At 38.3% G+C, this 14,563-nt stretch overlaps 1 protein-coding gene across 1 annotated transcript in view; it reads right to left on the bottom strand.

Moving 5' to 3' along the window:
- npr2 (natriuretic peptide receptor 2) overlaps positions 1-14,563 on the bottom strand; it is a 31,017-nt gene that overhangs the window by 1,150 nt on the left and 15,304 nt on the right. Inside the window, exons 8-21 of the mRNA XM_077622916.1 lie at positions 13,112-13,232; positions 11,355-11,429; positions 10,484-10,561; positions 7,775-7,879; positions 7,241-7,312; positions 6,470-6,629; positions 6,241-6,396; positions 4,880-5,048; positions 3,048-3,194; positions 2,587-2,710; positions 1,536-1,604; positions 1,300-1,474; positions 1,115-1,213; positions 112-203 (exon numbers count right to left, since the gene is read on the bottom strand). Of these exons, the coding sequence (XP_077479042.1) occupies positions 112-203; positions 1,115-1,213; positions 1,300-1,474; positions 1,536-1,604; positions 2,587-2,710; positions 3,048-3,194; positions 4,880-5,048; positions 6,241-6,396; positions 6,470-6,629; positions 7,241-7,312; positions 7,775-7,879; positions 10,484-10,561; positions 11,355-11,429; positions 13,112-13,232 (1,642 nt within the window). The remainder of the gene's footprint in view (positions 1-111; positions 204-1,114; positions 1,214-1,299; positions 1,475-1,535; positions 1,605-2,586; positions 2,711-3,047; positions 3,195-4,879; positions 5,049-6,240; positions 6,397-6,469; positions 6,630-7,240; positions 7,313-7,774; positions 7,880-10,483; positions 10,562-11,354; positions 11,430-13,111; positions 13,233-14,563) is intronic.

Raw genomic sequence — 14,563 nt, 5'->3', positions numbered from 1 at the left:
ACTTGGTCTTTATTAGAATGCATTTTGCTTGTTTCTTGGATGGAGTTATGTATGTGTAAAATGCATGCTAAAGCAGATAAATATAAATACAAAAGGGAATAAATTGCTCACTTTCATTTCCACATCTCCTCGTAGCTGGAGATCAAAGTAGCCAAACTCATCCAGAACTTCTTTGGTAGCTGAAGATAGATGGATCTTCAGAGCTGTAAAACACACATTTAAATTTTTGTACGGCCACTTTGGTGGAAACTAAAAAAAGATTGCAAGGTCATGCTCGGGCTCGTCCAACATGACTGGCTGAAAGGCTAACTGAGCTGTCGATACACATTGTGGATATTTGAGATGGGCATCTTGGCGGCGGCATGGGCTCCAGTTTATCGCTGGCTAAGGGCCCCACGCTCTGAGTGCTATCAATTATTTACCAGCAGAGGCAGAACACAGGAAGCGATTTAGCACTTCATCAATACTTCCAATGATATCCCATCACACTTTCTGAACATGAGTTCCTGTCATTGCAGGATAAGAATAGCACCATCAGTATAAAAGGCTTGTATGTTTTTTTTATTTAAATCATTGCTGGCGGATGACGAAGGCAAGTATCATTTTACCTTGTGGTTTATGAAGATATCTGGATTATAAAACATTCTTATTGGAACATGCCACTACTCTTGCCGCACTATAGAAGTTATGAAGCAATCAAAATATGTTTTATAGTAGGTACACACAGTATTTGTTTATAATGACAATAACTGCAATGACAGTTTTGTTTTGTGATTTTTTTCCTCACTTTTAGTAAAAATAACTAGATTTGAAAATGGGCCTCAGAGTAGGAGCTTTCTGATAGGACAGCTTGATTGTTTCCAAGTTATCAATGAAAATGGTATTTGAAAATATCCAGATGACTTAAAGGAGAATACATACAATGGAAACGCTAAATTAATCTCCAGTTCCTTCAGACAAATTAACTAGTAATTGAAGTCATTTTAGAAGCAAAAAAAAGGGCAACGAACAAATAGCAGTCCTAAATTGTTACCAGCGGGATATGGCATTTATGAGAAAAACAAAGAATAAAAAAACAAACAAAAATCAAAGAACAAAGGATTCTGACACTCACCCTCTCCATTCGACTCCATTCGGGATGCTGTGTTGACAGTATCTCCAAACAAACAGTATCTGGGCATTTTCAAACCAACAACTCCAGCACAGACTGGACCTAAAATAAAATATATTATTACATATTATAATGAGCGAGTTATCTAGCTCGATCCATGTGCCCACACACTGTATGTTCAGCCTCACCTGTATGGATACCTATCCTGAGTCTCAGCTGGTCGTTGGGTCGATGCCGAATCTTGAACGTTTTTACTTGCTCTAACAATGCCAGCGACATTCCAGCAATCTCTCTGGCGTGGAGTTTCCCGTTTCGCACTGGCAGCCCTGACACCACCATATAGGCATCACCGATGGTCTCCACCTTAGGGATGGATTGGACGTATCGTTCATTTCGTGTCATTTTGTGCGAGACTTTGATTTACCTTGTAAACGTCAAAGTTGTCTATGATGGCGTCAAAACAGGTGTACAGGTCATTCAGCAATGTGACCACCTGGCAAGGAAAAGAATAGTGTGTAACAATTGAAGAGATGGGTTTCACAAAGCACTGAGTCACCGGGGAACTATGATCCCATACCGTCAATACAGAAGTTAAACTAAGGATGAGTGCATAGATGTGTGCAAAAATTATTGTTTGAACCTCTGCTTCTAGCTGGCGATCATTATAGCTTTTACCTGGAAAGTAAACTTTTTTTCTCAAAATAGAGGTAGCGCTTGTGGTTCACTATGACTCAACTCTGCGTCAGCATACTCTGACAGTTGTACTATTCTGATTTGAAGCGAGTGTGTGGGAAACACTCTCTCCAAGAAGTATGTCTTACTGTACATAGGGAGTTGAAATTGGAACATGATTAAGAATTAGTAAAATATTTTAGTGCCTTTGAAGTTAATTGAAGTTTCGTAATTTTCGGACTAAGAGCGGCTAGTTTTTTTTCTCTGCTTTGAAGCTTTCGGCTTATAGTCAGTCTAATTACTATTGGCTCGTCCAAAGTATGTGTTGCGCTCGGATACGATCTTAGATTGCCAAAGCATTGATACTGAGGTTTTGTCATTTGTTTTTGCATGGCCATGAGGCACCAGAAACTTGAGGAAAATTTGAGTAACAAAATTCTTGACAGTGAGTATATTTTTACATTTTTCTTGGTGGCTCATTGACTCCGATTGAGAACGCTAGACGTCCAATTCATTTGAGGTGCTAAAACAGTTGCAAAAAAATACAAAGTTTTAATTTGCTTTTTAAGAGCCCGATGACAGGACAAAACAAATTAATGATTGTGATTAATGGTTGTTTTTTGTAACATTGAATATGGTATATCGAATATTTTTAGGAGTATTGATATCGATTTGAAAACTTTTGTATCAGACTGTAGTCTTTGGGTGTAAATTATATCTGTCGGATTTGAAAAAATAAGAATTGATTGTGAAATTTGGTGGGTGAGGTTAATGTTCACAGTAGGTAGATTAAAAAAAAGTACCTGAAGTGGCGTACTTTCTGCAGACATGGATGTGAACCCCACAATGTCGCTAAAATAAATGGTGACGCTGTCAAAAGCTTCTGCCTGTACCGTCTCACCTCGCTTTAGTTGTTCTGCTACTGAACTGCGAACAGAGAGAGAACAGAGATTTAATTTTTACCCACACACTGTCACTGTATCTATCATGGATTAATCTGCAAAAGTTATTCAATTTTCTCTTTGTTGCTACTTTGACGAAACGGGCGCAAGGACATGAAACATTTATCTTGCTGTATTAATATCCCAAACATGCATTTTAGGTCAATGCAGAAAAATAGTAGCCAACAGTGAAATTGTACTGAAAATGGGTCACTTTAAAAGAGGAAACACAGTCAGGCAAGACCCTTTAAACTAGTTTACAATTCAAATCCAGCCTCTGTGGACAAGTTCAGTCTTTGTAAGTGTAAGAATTTTTTTCTTACTGTGGTAAAATTTGATAGAGAAGATTCTCGGCTTTTCTTTTCTCCTCCAGGTAGGCTTGCGTTCGCTCCTCTACCAGATTCTCCAGATTATTAGCGTACTGCTCCATCCTGGACAGCAGGTTGTTGAGAATACTGGTGCTGCCTTCCCTTTGGAAAATAAGCCCAGAGAGCAGAATAAAACTACTGTATCTAATTCACCGATCGATACATGGGTCAGAAAATGAACTCACAATATTCTACGTTTCAACTACGAAAGAGAGAAATACGCTATTGTTCAATGGATAAAAATAAATGGTTACTTGGCATGCATTCTGCCAGAAATTTATGTCAATGAGAATTTTTTTGATGCAACATTTCTGTAAATAAATACCAAAAAAGTCCAAATGAATTGGACGTCCATCCATCGTCATCAATGGCACTTAAATATGAGCATTCACAGTTGCACCTCCCAGTTTAAACGAATTGGCATATTTAAAATGTTACTAGCAATACGTGTTTGCCAGATCCCAAGATTAAGAGGCGTCTACTGGTCTCCAAAAGTTTAATTTGGACATTCAAGTGTAACATTTTAAAAACAATATTTGTTTTGGTAATCTGTTAATGTTGATTTTTTTTTCGGAATAACTGTAAGACTCTCTCAGTACTATATCAGATTGAAACAGGCGCCAGTCAGGTTCCTTGGTACAAAAACCCACTTTCTTCTGATTTTTCACACAAGATTTAAATCGTTTCTGCAAAGCATCAAGCCCAGTCACAGTATTTAATATGTATTATTAAGCAGTTCCAGATCTAGATGCAGATAGGACAAAATCAGGATCAGACAGAGTAAATTGTGCACTTTGCTAGAGACTGCCTGAGTGCTTTCTTGTTTACAAAGTGGTTAAACATACTTGTTGTGATATAGAGCAAGTAGTGTACACAGTTGCACTTGCACAGTGAGGGGTCACCTTTTCGTGGCTACCTTTAACTCCTCGCAAATTTAAATAAACCACTTAGTGCTGAACAGCCTTCTTGTTACTTTCCAGCTCAAACTCGCAGGTGTTATGATTTGCCTCAGCTGCGGAGCATGAAGTAGGCAATAAAGTGAAGTTACGTTTTTAATGAAAAAAAGAAGTACAAAATAATCCTAATACTAATCTGGAGAGACGCACACAGATGAAAGGCTAACATAACCATACACAGAAAATACTTGCACACGGATATACAAAAACACAGGGTTTCAATAGACAGACAGGGGTTGATGACAATTACAAACACCTAGGTCACACAAGGGAAGGAGAGCCAAACTAGACACAGTGGGTGAAACTCATACAATCACGCAGACAGGACACACAAGGAAACACTCAACTACTAAAACCCCAACAAAACATGACAACGGGGAGGCCAAATAGATCAGGAAATCCATCACGTCATGTCAACGACATACATTTACTTAATGAAAATACCCAGCAAACAGCACATTAACATGCTGGCTTGCACCACTGATGTGATTATCCTTGAGTGATTCAAGGTTATCAATCACCCCCACATTCATTATGGAAGTTCTTTAAGAGGTGCAGAGAATAAAAAAAAATAAAAAAAATGTGTCTTTTGAACTAACCCTTTGCTTTAATTTATGATTACCCTTAAATCAAATCTTTAAGGAAAAGTCACTTTTATTGCACAGGCAAATAGAAGATAATGATGAACTACAGCGAGCCAAAAAAACACCAAAACAGAACATACAGTCCTCCACGAACCATAAAACAATAACATAAAATTCAAGATGTTTCCCAAAGGTTTGCACATTTTACTTAACTTCCAAGGGAATGAGCAAAGTAAAGGTTTCTTACTTATTGAGTTTGGCCATGTAAATCTTAATGTGGCCAAGATCTGGCCTCTCTGCGGGGTCCTCGGCCCAGCAGCCCTCCATCAGAATGGTCAGTTCCTCTGAATGACATCTCGTGTCTGTCGTAGGCCGAAAATATGGCTTTTGACCGTTTCTGACCTTCTGCACAATCTCTAATAAAGAGAGGAAACATTTTGAGTGTGCAAACTTTGAGTATTTCCAGAAACGTTGTAATCAAACAGTTATCGCCGCTTCTTTAACATTGGGTTTTTTCGTGCTTGAAAATAGCTACTAGCGGCGTTTGGACAACCAGTTCTTATGTTTTAAACAATTTCACCAGATCTTGGAGAAAGGTAAGTGCTCATTTAGCCTGTTAATGGATTAGTGGCACCGGTGCAATCACCACTGAGCATGAGTGTGAATAAACATTGAGAAAAAAAAACGTCATCCTCTGAGGAAAATCCCCTGAGGGAATTTCGAATATAAATGGGGAGTGATGTCAAAGTTGGACACTTACTCTTGAATTGCATTCAAGATATCTATTTCGCCCATTGAGATTTTGGTGTTATCACCTGATAACTAAAAGTTGGCATTTGATTTTAAGTTGGGTGCAACCATTATGTTATACAGTGAATTACAACATTTAGTTGTAATTTTTCAGAATTGTGACAAGAATCCAAAACCATGAAATCTTTCTTTTTCAGTTTGCATTAAATGGCAACAGATCCACTTTGAATTCATACCAGATGTCAAAAATCCCATCGGTCTAGTTTTTTGACCAGACTTATTACTAGCCCTTTTTTAAAATCATGTTACCAATCAAGTTTAATACATCCACAGCTCCATTTTTTGAAAAATAGCCCCAGTGTAAGACAGCAAGCAGGCCTCGATTGGCTGTTTTTGATGCCTCAAAACTAAAAAAGGTGGTCGGGGTTTTGTGGTCATGGGCCCCTCGCCTCTGGAATGCTTGGCTTGGGCCTCTGAAAATCACTTCTCAAAATGCCTGTACACTCTAGCGCTCTAAAAATATCTTTTTGTTTATTTATTGAGTGTCAAACTCAATTGCCAACTGTAGTAGTGTCCTCTACCAATCCATTTTGTTTGTAAAAGTCAATAACACAAAGTAAACTGCATTGTCAGAGATAATCACGCTCGTCATTCCATTCATTATCGCAATGCTTGTTTAGAATTGTTTTATTTAATAGGTTATTGTATATAAAAGTTGGAAAAATTTTAGGGTGAAGTGTTGCTACATCTGCCTCCAATGCATCATAATGTCTGGAAAATACAGTTTTCAGGTATTCATTTCAATATTTTAGGATTCATGCCAGTTGAAAAAAAGACAGAAGAATTGAATTGAAATACCTTTGGGGCTGAGGTCCATGCCTTCCACATAGAAAGGTCCATTTCTTAGGGCTATTTCCTGCAGGATGATGCCAAAACTGTACACGTCACCCTTCTGCGTCCCCTGAGGAGGATGCTGGTCGTATATGAGAAGCTCAGGAGCTGTCCATATTTTCTCTAAAAAGTGACATACAGTCAGAATGAGGCAAAATCATTGTATATACATCCCATTTATGCAAAGATGTCTTACTCGCATAGAGAGCGTAAGAGTCATCATTTTCGCAGGACGAGCGAAAGCTAGCCAGTCCATAATCCGTGATTTTCAACACAAATCGGCTGTCCACCACACAATTAGATGACTTCAGATTTCCATGACAGCCAAAATAGCTGTTGTGGAGATAATTCAAGCCCTAAAGAGAAGGGGAAATTCATTCATCCATCAAGGAACTCTTTTTTTCCCCCCTTCGCCTTTATAAGGACACTTTCAGTAACTCTGGACATATGGAAACAATAAGCTTTCACAAGTGGATGTAATGTATGTATGTTGAGGGTTTGAAAAGACGCCACGTTTCAAGGACATTAGTCTCAGGGGGAAATTCTGTAAAACTATTGTTAAGTCCTCTGGGGGGTGGCTGGGGGGCATATGAGTGGCACTCGTGTTGAAAGGTTGACTGGACTGCTATCTGTATGTAGAAATTCATATGCATGCTGTTCAATATTAAACATTTCGAAGAGTCAGATTCTGTGACAAAGAGTCTCTGTGTTCTTGAGGATGGAAGTCATCGTTTTAAATAAATGCTTGATTAGATTTGATGAAGCTGGCCCTGTTTAGAAGGGTGTTTTTTCTCCCACTCTGCGCCGTCTGACGGCAATATTCACTGAATGCCGAGTCGTGCCAATTCAGATTGTCTCTACTCTCATACACTGTATCTGCGTGAAACCATGGCAACAAGCTAGGTTGTTTCTTTGAGGCTTACATTTTTTTGCAGCCTATGCAACTACATCCCTCCCACCTATATACCTTCACAATATCATTGATCAGTGAGTAGCGGAACATCCAGTCCAGGTTGATGCTTTCATTCTCCAGAATGTCCTGCAAGGTATACATAAAAGCTCATCATTACCTAAATTATGTAAACATGAAACAAAGGATGAGGACAACATCCATTAACTGAGCTACACTTCAAGGATAGAGGATTTTGGTTTGATTTTCAACCACTCGCATCCAACAGTTGCCCCAATCGACAGATAAATCCTGTTTAAGAGTATTTCAACATGATTTTTCATCATCCCGCAGCACGTTCATTTTAATAAGATGCTGGAAGACATGAATGAAATGGCTTCAAGCATCATTCACATTATTCTCTTAAAGCAAAATTAGTTTGGTACTGTATAGGTTCATTTATATGCTGGCTGGATATTAGTTATTAGTTACTGCTACTAATTAATATTTACTTCCAGAGTTGAATTTTCGCACTGGTAAGAAAATGTCACATCAAAAATGAGTTCAGTTAAGACTTTTTTAGAGAGTACTTTTTGAAATAGCAAGCAATACCTGCAGACTTCCTCTAGGGCAGTATTCCGTTATAATGCACGTGTTGGGAGGATCGATGCAGGCTCCAATGAAGCGTGTGAGATGGTTAAACTGGACATCCCTCATCTGAAAATAACAAACAAACACAGTGAAACTTTCCAAACGTCACACTTCTCCAACCCTGTGGAAAGAGAGGACTGGCAGTTCATTTATATTCAGAGTTGAGATCAGCCCTGCCAGCATTCCATCAAAATTTTGTATTTGCAGCCAGCTAGTTGGCACAATGTCCATTTCAACGTACTGAAGTTAATTCCTGCACAGGGAACCTAGTTGAACGTGCTTGTACATAATTTGGGGGCTATGAATGAGGCACTGTGTGGAACGGGGGCGGGTGGAGTGCTAAAATGTGTTGAGATGATGAACAAGTTTGAGCACCACAGCCAAGCTCAATCTGAATGACAACATTTGCCCAACATGGGCACTCTTTGAACTCATTGGCTCCCATTGACCGTGCTGGATGTCCAATTTTGACATTCAGTCAAACAGGATTGGACGTCCATCGCCATCAATGGGGCCAAAAGATGAGCACTCATCCAGTCTTCCCCGTTTAAATTATAACTGCATGTCTATCATTGACAAGATCGGGCATTGTGTAAAAAAATGGTTTATGAAAAAAATTATAATAAATTAAAAGATTCACTGCTATTAGGGGCTAAAGCTAGTGTATTTGAGTTCTTATTCATTTTATTTGTACTAATGTCATTTTTCATATTTAATCAATGTATCATGGTATTAATCCATTCAAAAATTAAATACAAATAATATGAAGTAATAAGAATACACAGTAGTTATGTGGGCCACACTAAATGTTAATATTTTGGCATACATAACCCAAAATGTGAGTTAAGTTTTTATTTTATAAGTCACTTGCCCTATAAATTGTAAGAACTTCTTTTTTTTATGATGTATTTTATGATTCTCCAATTTGTAGCTACATCTTTCCATATTGAGTTGCTGTTGTTTTTTAATACTATTTTTATGGACTTGTGTTTTCCTCCAATGTTTTATGAATAATTGTTCAATGTAAATTCAGGCATCAACGAGAGTCTTTGGACTGGCTCTTGCCAAGCAGCAGTCAATATTTCAAAAGCTAGCGGAAAAGACGGTATTTGGAATTTTGGCAGGGATATTTCTCCCGCAAATTCTGACTGACAAGTGTTCTCACAGAAAACCAGGGAGTCGTTTGCTCCTGTTTCACTGCTTGGGAGATGTTGTTAGCCTACCCTTTGCCCTATATATTTCCCCCTGCTGAAAACCGGTGACTTAGGGGAGGGGGTCTGGGAGACAAGTGGTTAAGTTTCCACCAGCGGCCCTCATCTGGTTGGGTTTTTCCTGAGCTGAGGTTTGATGGAAGATCTGGCCTCAGGGAGGTCTGAGAAGTTTCCAGTTCAGGGAGCATATCTTCCATGTGGCCTGCCTAGTGACTGAGATGGCAAATGATCTTCTCTAACTATCTTTGAATCAAGAAAAGTGTTATGCAGATGGGTTCATGAGTGCAAATATTGGAATCGCCTTCAGTAAAACATTCCAACAAGATATTTACTCTTGCTTTTGTTCTGAAGTTTTACAAGTACTTTCACAAAGTCCAGTTTCGATTTGATGAACAGAGAATTTACTTGTATGCACCATTTATCTGTAGTGTGATGAGTATTCATGACTCATAACAGAGTTGTTGTTTTTTTACACAATTGTACTTCAAAATAGGCAATAATTTGCTCAATTTATATCAGTAAAACTGATTGTTCCTGACATTCTTAAGGTGTAGTGACTTTCTGTTGACACAGATGACGCGACAAATCCTTGATTTTTCAATATTTGTACTCTGCATTTAGTTAAAAAAAAAAAAAACAATGCTTATAAATGTTAATATATGTCCGTCAACTACTCTGGGTTCTGCTCCACCTAAAAACCAATCCACCTGGACAGTTACTCAAAGGCACATAGTCTTTACTGAAGAACTACTATTTGACCTTTACAAATAAATAGCAATATCTACTGAATCAGCCATCAAAAAGTGGAAAATGGAAACTAAGCTTGCCAAAAATAGTTGGAGTGTATCAGCGAGTGCCTTGTTTTACAGCATTTGGGTCTCCTTACTCCACCAGCTGGAACTAGGGCCTATCACAGCTGACTTCAGGCAATAGCAGAATACACTCTTTACTTGTCTTCAAGTAGTGCAGCCATTCATGAATAGACAGACACGCACACACTTTCACATCACCAAAAGTGCGAAGTTTACCCACACTGCCTACACTAACATCATGCAAATGTGCAGCCCATTGAAGACACTTGGATAATAACTGAAAAATAAATCACTGTGCTGTATTATATTCTAAAACCTTGTCTTATTCATACTAAAAAGGAGAGGTTGTAAAATGATGAGAATGTCTTTTACCGGCAGCGGAAATTAGTACCATTATGTGACTTCATGGCTGTTTCGTTTTATAGAGAGATTAAGAACATTTTAATATATTTGCCTCACAGAGAGCCTTGTTTCTAATTCAAATCAATGCTCAAGGTCTGTCCTCAAACTGAAAGCACAAGCCAATAGTGTTCGCATTTTCTTCTCTAAGTGATGCAGTGGAGGTGTAAGGTAAAAACAAACAGGCATTTTTCAACTTTGACTGAATATGCAATTGACTACAAATTTGATCAGTATGCAATACTTACGTGTTTGAGTTCCAGTAATACTTGTCTGGTGAGCTCAATTCTCTTCTTGTTGACATGTTTGATAGCCACCAAGTTGCCCTGCAACAAGACAGAATGACGCCATGCATTAATAGCCCGTCAGTTGATGAGATTTCTGCCAATTGAGGATAAACTGGCGAGAAAAATGAAGGGAGAGAAATTCAGCAGCCGATTGATTCAAAAAATGTGCTGTAATTTTATCCAACCATCAAAATCAACTTGATGGTACACTTGCTTCTAATTCCAAGGCTTATGACCTGATTGCCATAGCAACACACTTCATGTGTTATTACCATTGCTAACAATGGTGTCTGTATAATATTATTGTTCAGAGTTATATGCAGTACTAATAACTTTGTAATACAAAAAATGGAGGAGGCCGTCATGTATTCTTTAACCACTGCCTGAAGTAGTTTGTTGCTTCCTGTAATTTTGAAGTATTATAATTACAGTAAATATTTCATGAGATCTTACTTGAGCAATTTTTTATACCATCTTAACAGCAACAACTTAATAATCGGTGTCAGCCAGCTAAACACAGTATCACTGTTGTCCTTTTTGAACCACTTAGGCTTGACATTTTCCTCACACTTCCTCCTCCATAAACATATACGTGAACATCAGCAACAAGTTGTTTTCATCATGTTCACAGACCCCAGACGACAAGGCGGGATCATCGAAAACAATGGGCAGGAGGAAGAAATCCGAACACTGACGCATTCTGCAGCTCCCGTTAAAACCAAGTACCTACATTCGCCCACACGCTTTCTCCTCTCCAGCTTCCTCAGTGAGCATGTACATGTGTAGGTGGCAAAAGAGAGAGTTGAAAATGTCAGAACTCACCAAACCTTACCTTAAAATAGCCCGTTTTTGCAAATAGCTGGTATTTTCCATGAGCAGTTATCAGGGAGCCATAGCTGGAGCCTCTCTGAGAAGAACGAGATGAGAAAAGAGTGTTAGCCTTGAGTCAATTTGAGCAAAAGGATTAAAATTCTCTCCACTTTTGACGGTGCGGCTTAGCTGCGAAATAAATTCATGAAGCGTATTCAGGTCCTCGAAACAGCGGCCCAAGGGCTTGAGTAAATATATTTTCAAACTTTGATTGGGTCCTTTTTGCAGAGGCGATTTGTGCAGAGATTGTGGAGCAACATTTTTACACTTGGATAGAATGCAAAAATTGCCAGCACATTAGAAAATGCACTATCATACTTACGCGTGGATTTTATATCCTGATTAAGTCTATAATTTTGTTTGAATGCTGCTCCACAGATTTTTAATGGGGTTGTAAGAGGGTAAATTGGTGGTTTCAGATAGGGCAGGCTTTTTCACCTTTTTTGTATGTATGATATTATGCATTGTATGAAGTCCCTCATCTTAAATAAGATTTTTTTTACTGTTGATTTTTGACAAAACATTCTTTTTTGTAATTATTGATATGAAATGGTCAGGTTGGATGGCCATATCATTCATGCACATGTCATTCTTCTCTTCAAATAGTTTGAGCCCAAAATATCATGTTAACAGTTCCTTGCTAATAGGAGTGTGAGAATATTTCAATATGATGATATATCGCGATACTTTGATATCCACGTCCATTTCATTTTGAATAGCAAATGTCAAAATAGCATTAAACACTTTCTTAGAGTCGGAATTACAAATTCAACAGTCCAGTTCATCTCTTTCCCAAAGGAGAGAAAAGAGTTCTCATTTTCCCCAATGTGCATAAAACCAGTAATTTGGCTTAAGTTCCTCAAGCAATTTTCTTTTACGCGACTCTTCTGGCAAACCAATGATCAAGCATGCCTGAGATTCTAATCAGTGATGTAAATAGTTAGAAGAAACAAACCAGACGGAAAAAAACTTGACTAGAAGAATGAAAACTCAAATGTCTACCTAATAAAAACCCCTGTGTATAATAATAATACACAGTGTAATCCTGGGATTGAAGGACACAAAAATGGAAAATGTTGCTTTTTACAAATGCACGTTGGATGAAGCTCAACCCGCAGAAGATGCGTGAGCCTTCAGACAACAGAACCTGATACTTGAAGAACGCGACAAGGTATTATAAATATACGAGCGAGAGCCAGGCAAAAGCTTATTTTACCGATCACTTAATATGTTTTTACCACCACAAACCCAGCCACCTTCACGAAACCACTTGCAAAGCAGCTCGGAATGCAGAAACAAAAGATCTTGGCTCTTTCCAGGCTTCTTCCCTGCTTTTTCTGTGCCTATCGCTAAATCTTGAATGTAGAAAAATGATTACTTTTTTCCATTCCTGGCAGACCAATAATAAACTGACAATAAAAACGGTGTAAAATAAAGCTATCTTATATAAAAGCTGCTTGAAGAGCCACCCGCAACTTGTTAATTGCCCAATGGAGGCTGTGACAGTAACACTTTTGGAGAAGGCAATACAAAGTCGAGAATTATGATGACATTTTCAGGTCTGCTCGCTTTAATATGAGCTCATATGAGTGTAACGCAGTCTCGCAACAAGTGTTCTTTGCAGCTTTCTGTTTCTTTAAAGTCATCTGGACGGTTAGTTTTTACTTCTTGCCTTTATTGTAATTAAATTATGCAGGAAATGACGAGGCCATCACGTACCTGTGAGAGCGTAAGGCGACTGCCGGCTCGTTTGTGGAATTTATTGGGGCTCTCAAACTGGAGCTCCTCCCAACGAATCCTCCACAGCATTCCAGCTAACTCTTTCTCCAACTTTAGTTTCCTGCAAAAGAGCAAAAGTAGAACGGTAGTAAAACCAGGAAGGGACGATTAACTTTGCAATGATCAGATGACACATTTTCTTAAGACAAATACGAATCAGGGCACTCATTGACATTCCCAGTCAAAATGTTTCGGACGTTTATATCTATATGACAAACTAGGTAATATAATAGTGAGCATTGTTCCTGAAATTGTTAAATAATATGTCGTGGTTTTGTATTGTTGTAAAATTTAGTTGTTTTTGAGTTGTTTTTGTCGCTGGTAATGATTTTTGGAGTAATTGTATAATCTCTTAATGATTTTTTTTTGATTAGTCGACCAATTTGGTAGAGGTAAAGTAATTTGGTGTATTAAAAAAACAGAACATGGTAATGGATTATGCAGAAAATTCGCCAAAATTGAAATGATTTGGAGAATCGTTAATTAAATAATGTCTTTAAATGATTGATAGATTTTCAATACAGTTGTCAATTACTTTGCTGCACCTCTAATTGTAAGATCTGTAAACCATTAAAAAATATTAACATTTATGAACAATGTAATCAAGGCGTCATCGTGTTGACATTTCAACCCTGGAATAAAGTCATTTATTTAAAATTATTTTCTCTGGGAAAAATAATAAACTCACAATAATGAAATTAATCTTTGGCTGAGTGAGATTGTCCAATAAATTAAAGCAACAAGAATTGACGCTAGACATATTAATCCTTGAGGATTGCGACAGGTCTGATGTTATTTCTTAGCATCAGTTTTGGCAGTTAAGCAGCTTTCCAGCGATTAGTCCAAAGCCTTCCATGTTCTTTTTTCGACGTGTGTCTATTTATGTTTCGACAGACGCGAGAAAAATCGTTTTCACTCCAAAAAAAAAAGACAAACGAGCAGAGCCCACACATTCCGGCACCGTCTAAAAGGTGTAAAACACTTCCAGATGGCTGTAGGAAATTTTTGCAGTGCTTGCATATTATGTCCTAACTTCTATCCAACCTTGTTTTTTTTCTTCTTTTATGCTTTTTTTCTCCCCAAGGCACACTGCGGTGTTAGACAGTTAGTCTAGAAAACATCAGTTCTCTGATGCGTGTTGATATCTACAAATACTGCGTCCATTTTGAGGACAGGAAACACCATCAAACCAGCGGTTCGCCCCTCGCCCCATCCAACACCGCTAAAAAAAAGATATCTTTCTATTTAAAGAGCTTCGCTCAGAGACCTCTGGCAGCCCCAAGAGCAAACTGTGGGGCTCCACAGTGGGCCTATTGTTTCACAAGTCCCATATGTGAATACCTCTGCTGGACCAACCCCTCCATTAAAACATCAGAGCCAGACCAGCTCTGG

The sequence above is a fragment of the Stigmatopora argus genome, chromosome 16, assembly GCF_051989625.1.
Source record: "Stigmatopora argus isolate UIUO_Sarg chromosome 16, RoL_Sarg_1.0, whole genome shotgun sequence".
Classification (NCBI taxonomy): Eukaryota; Metazoa; Chordata; class Actinopteri; order Syngnathiformes; family Syngnathidae; genus Stigmatopora; species Stigmatopora argus.
Note: the sequence above shows the minus strand (reverse complement) of the source record. Positions and strands in the feature narration are given on the sequence as shown.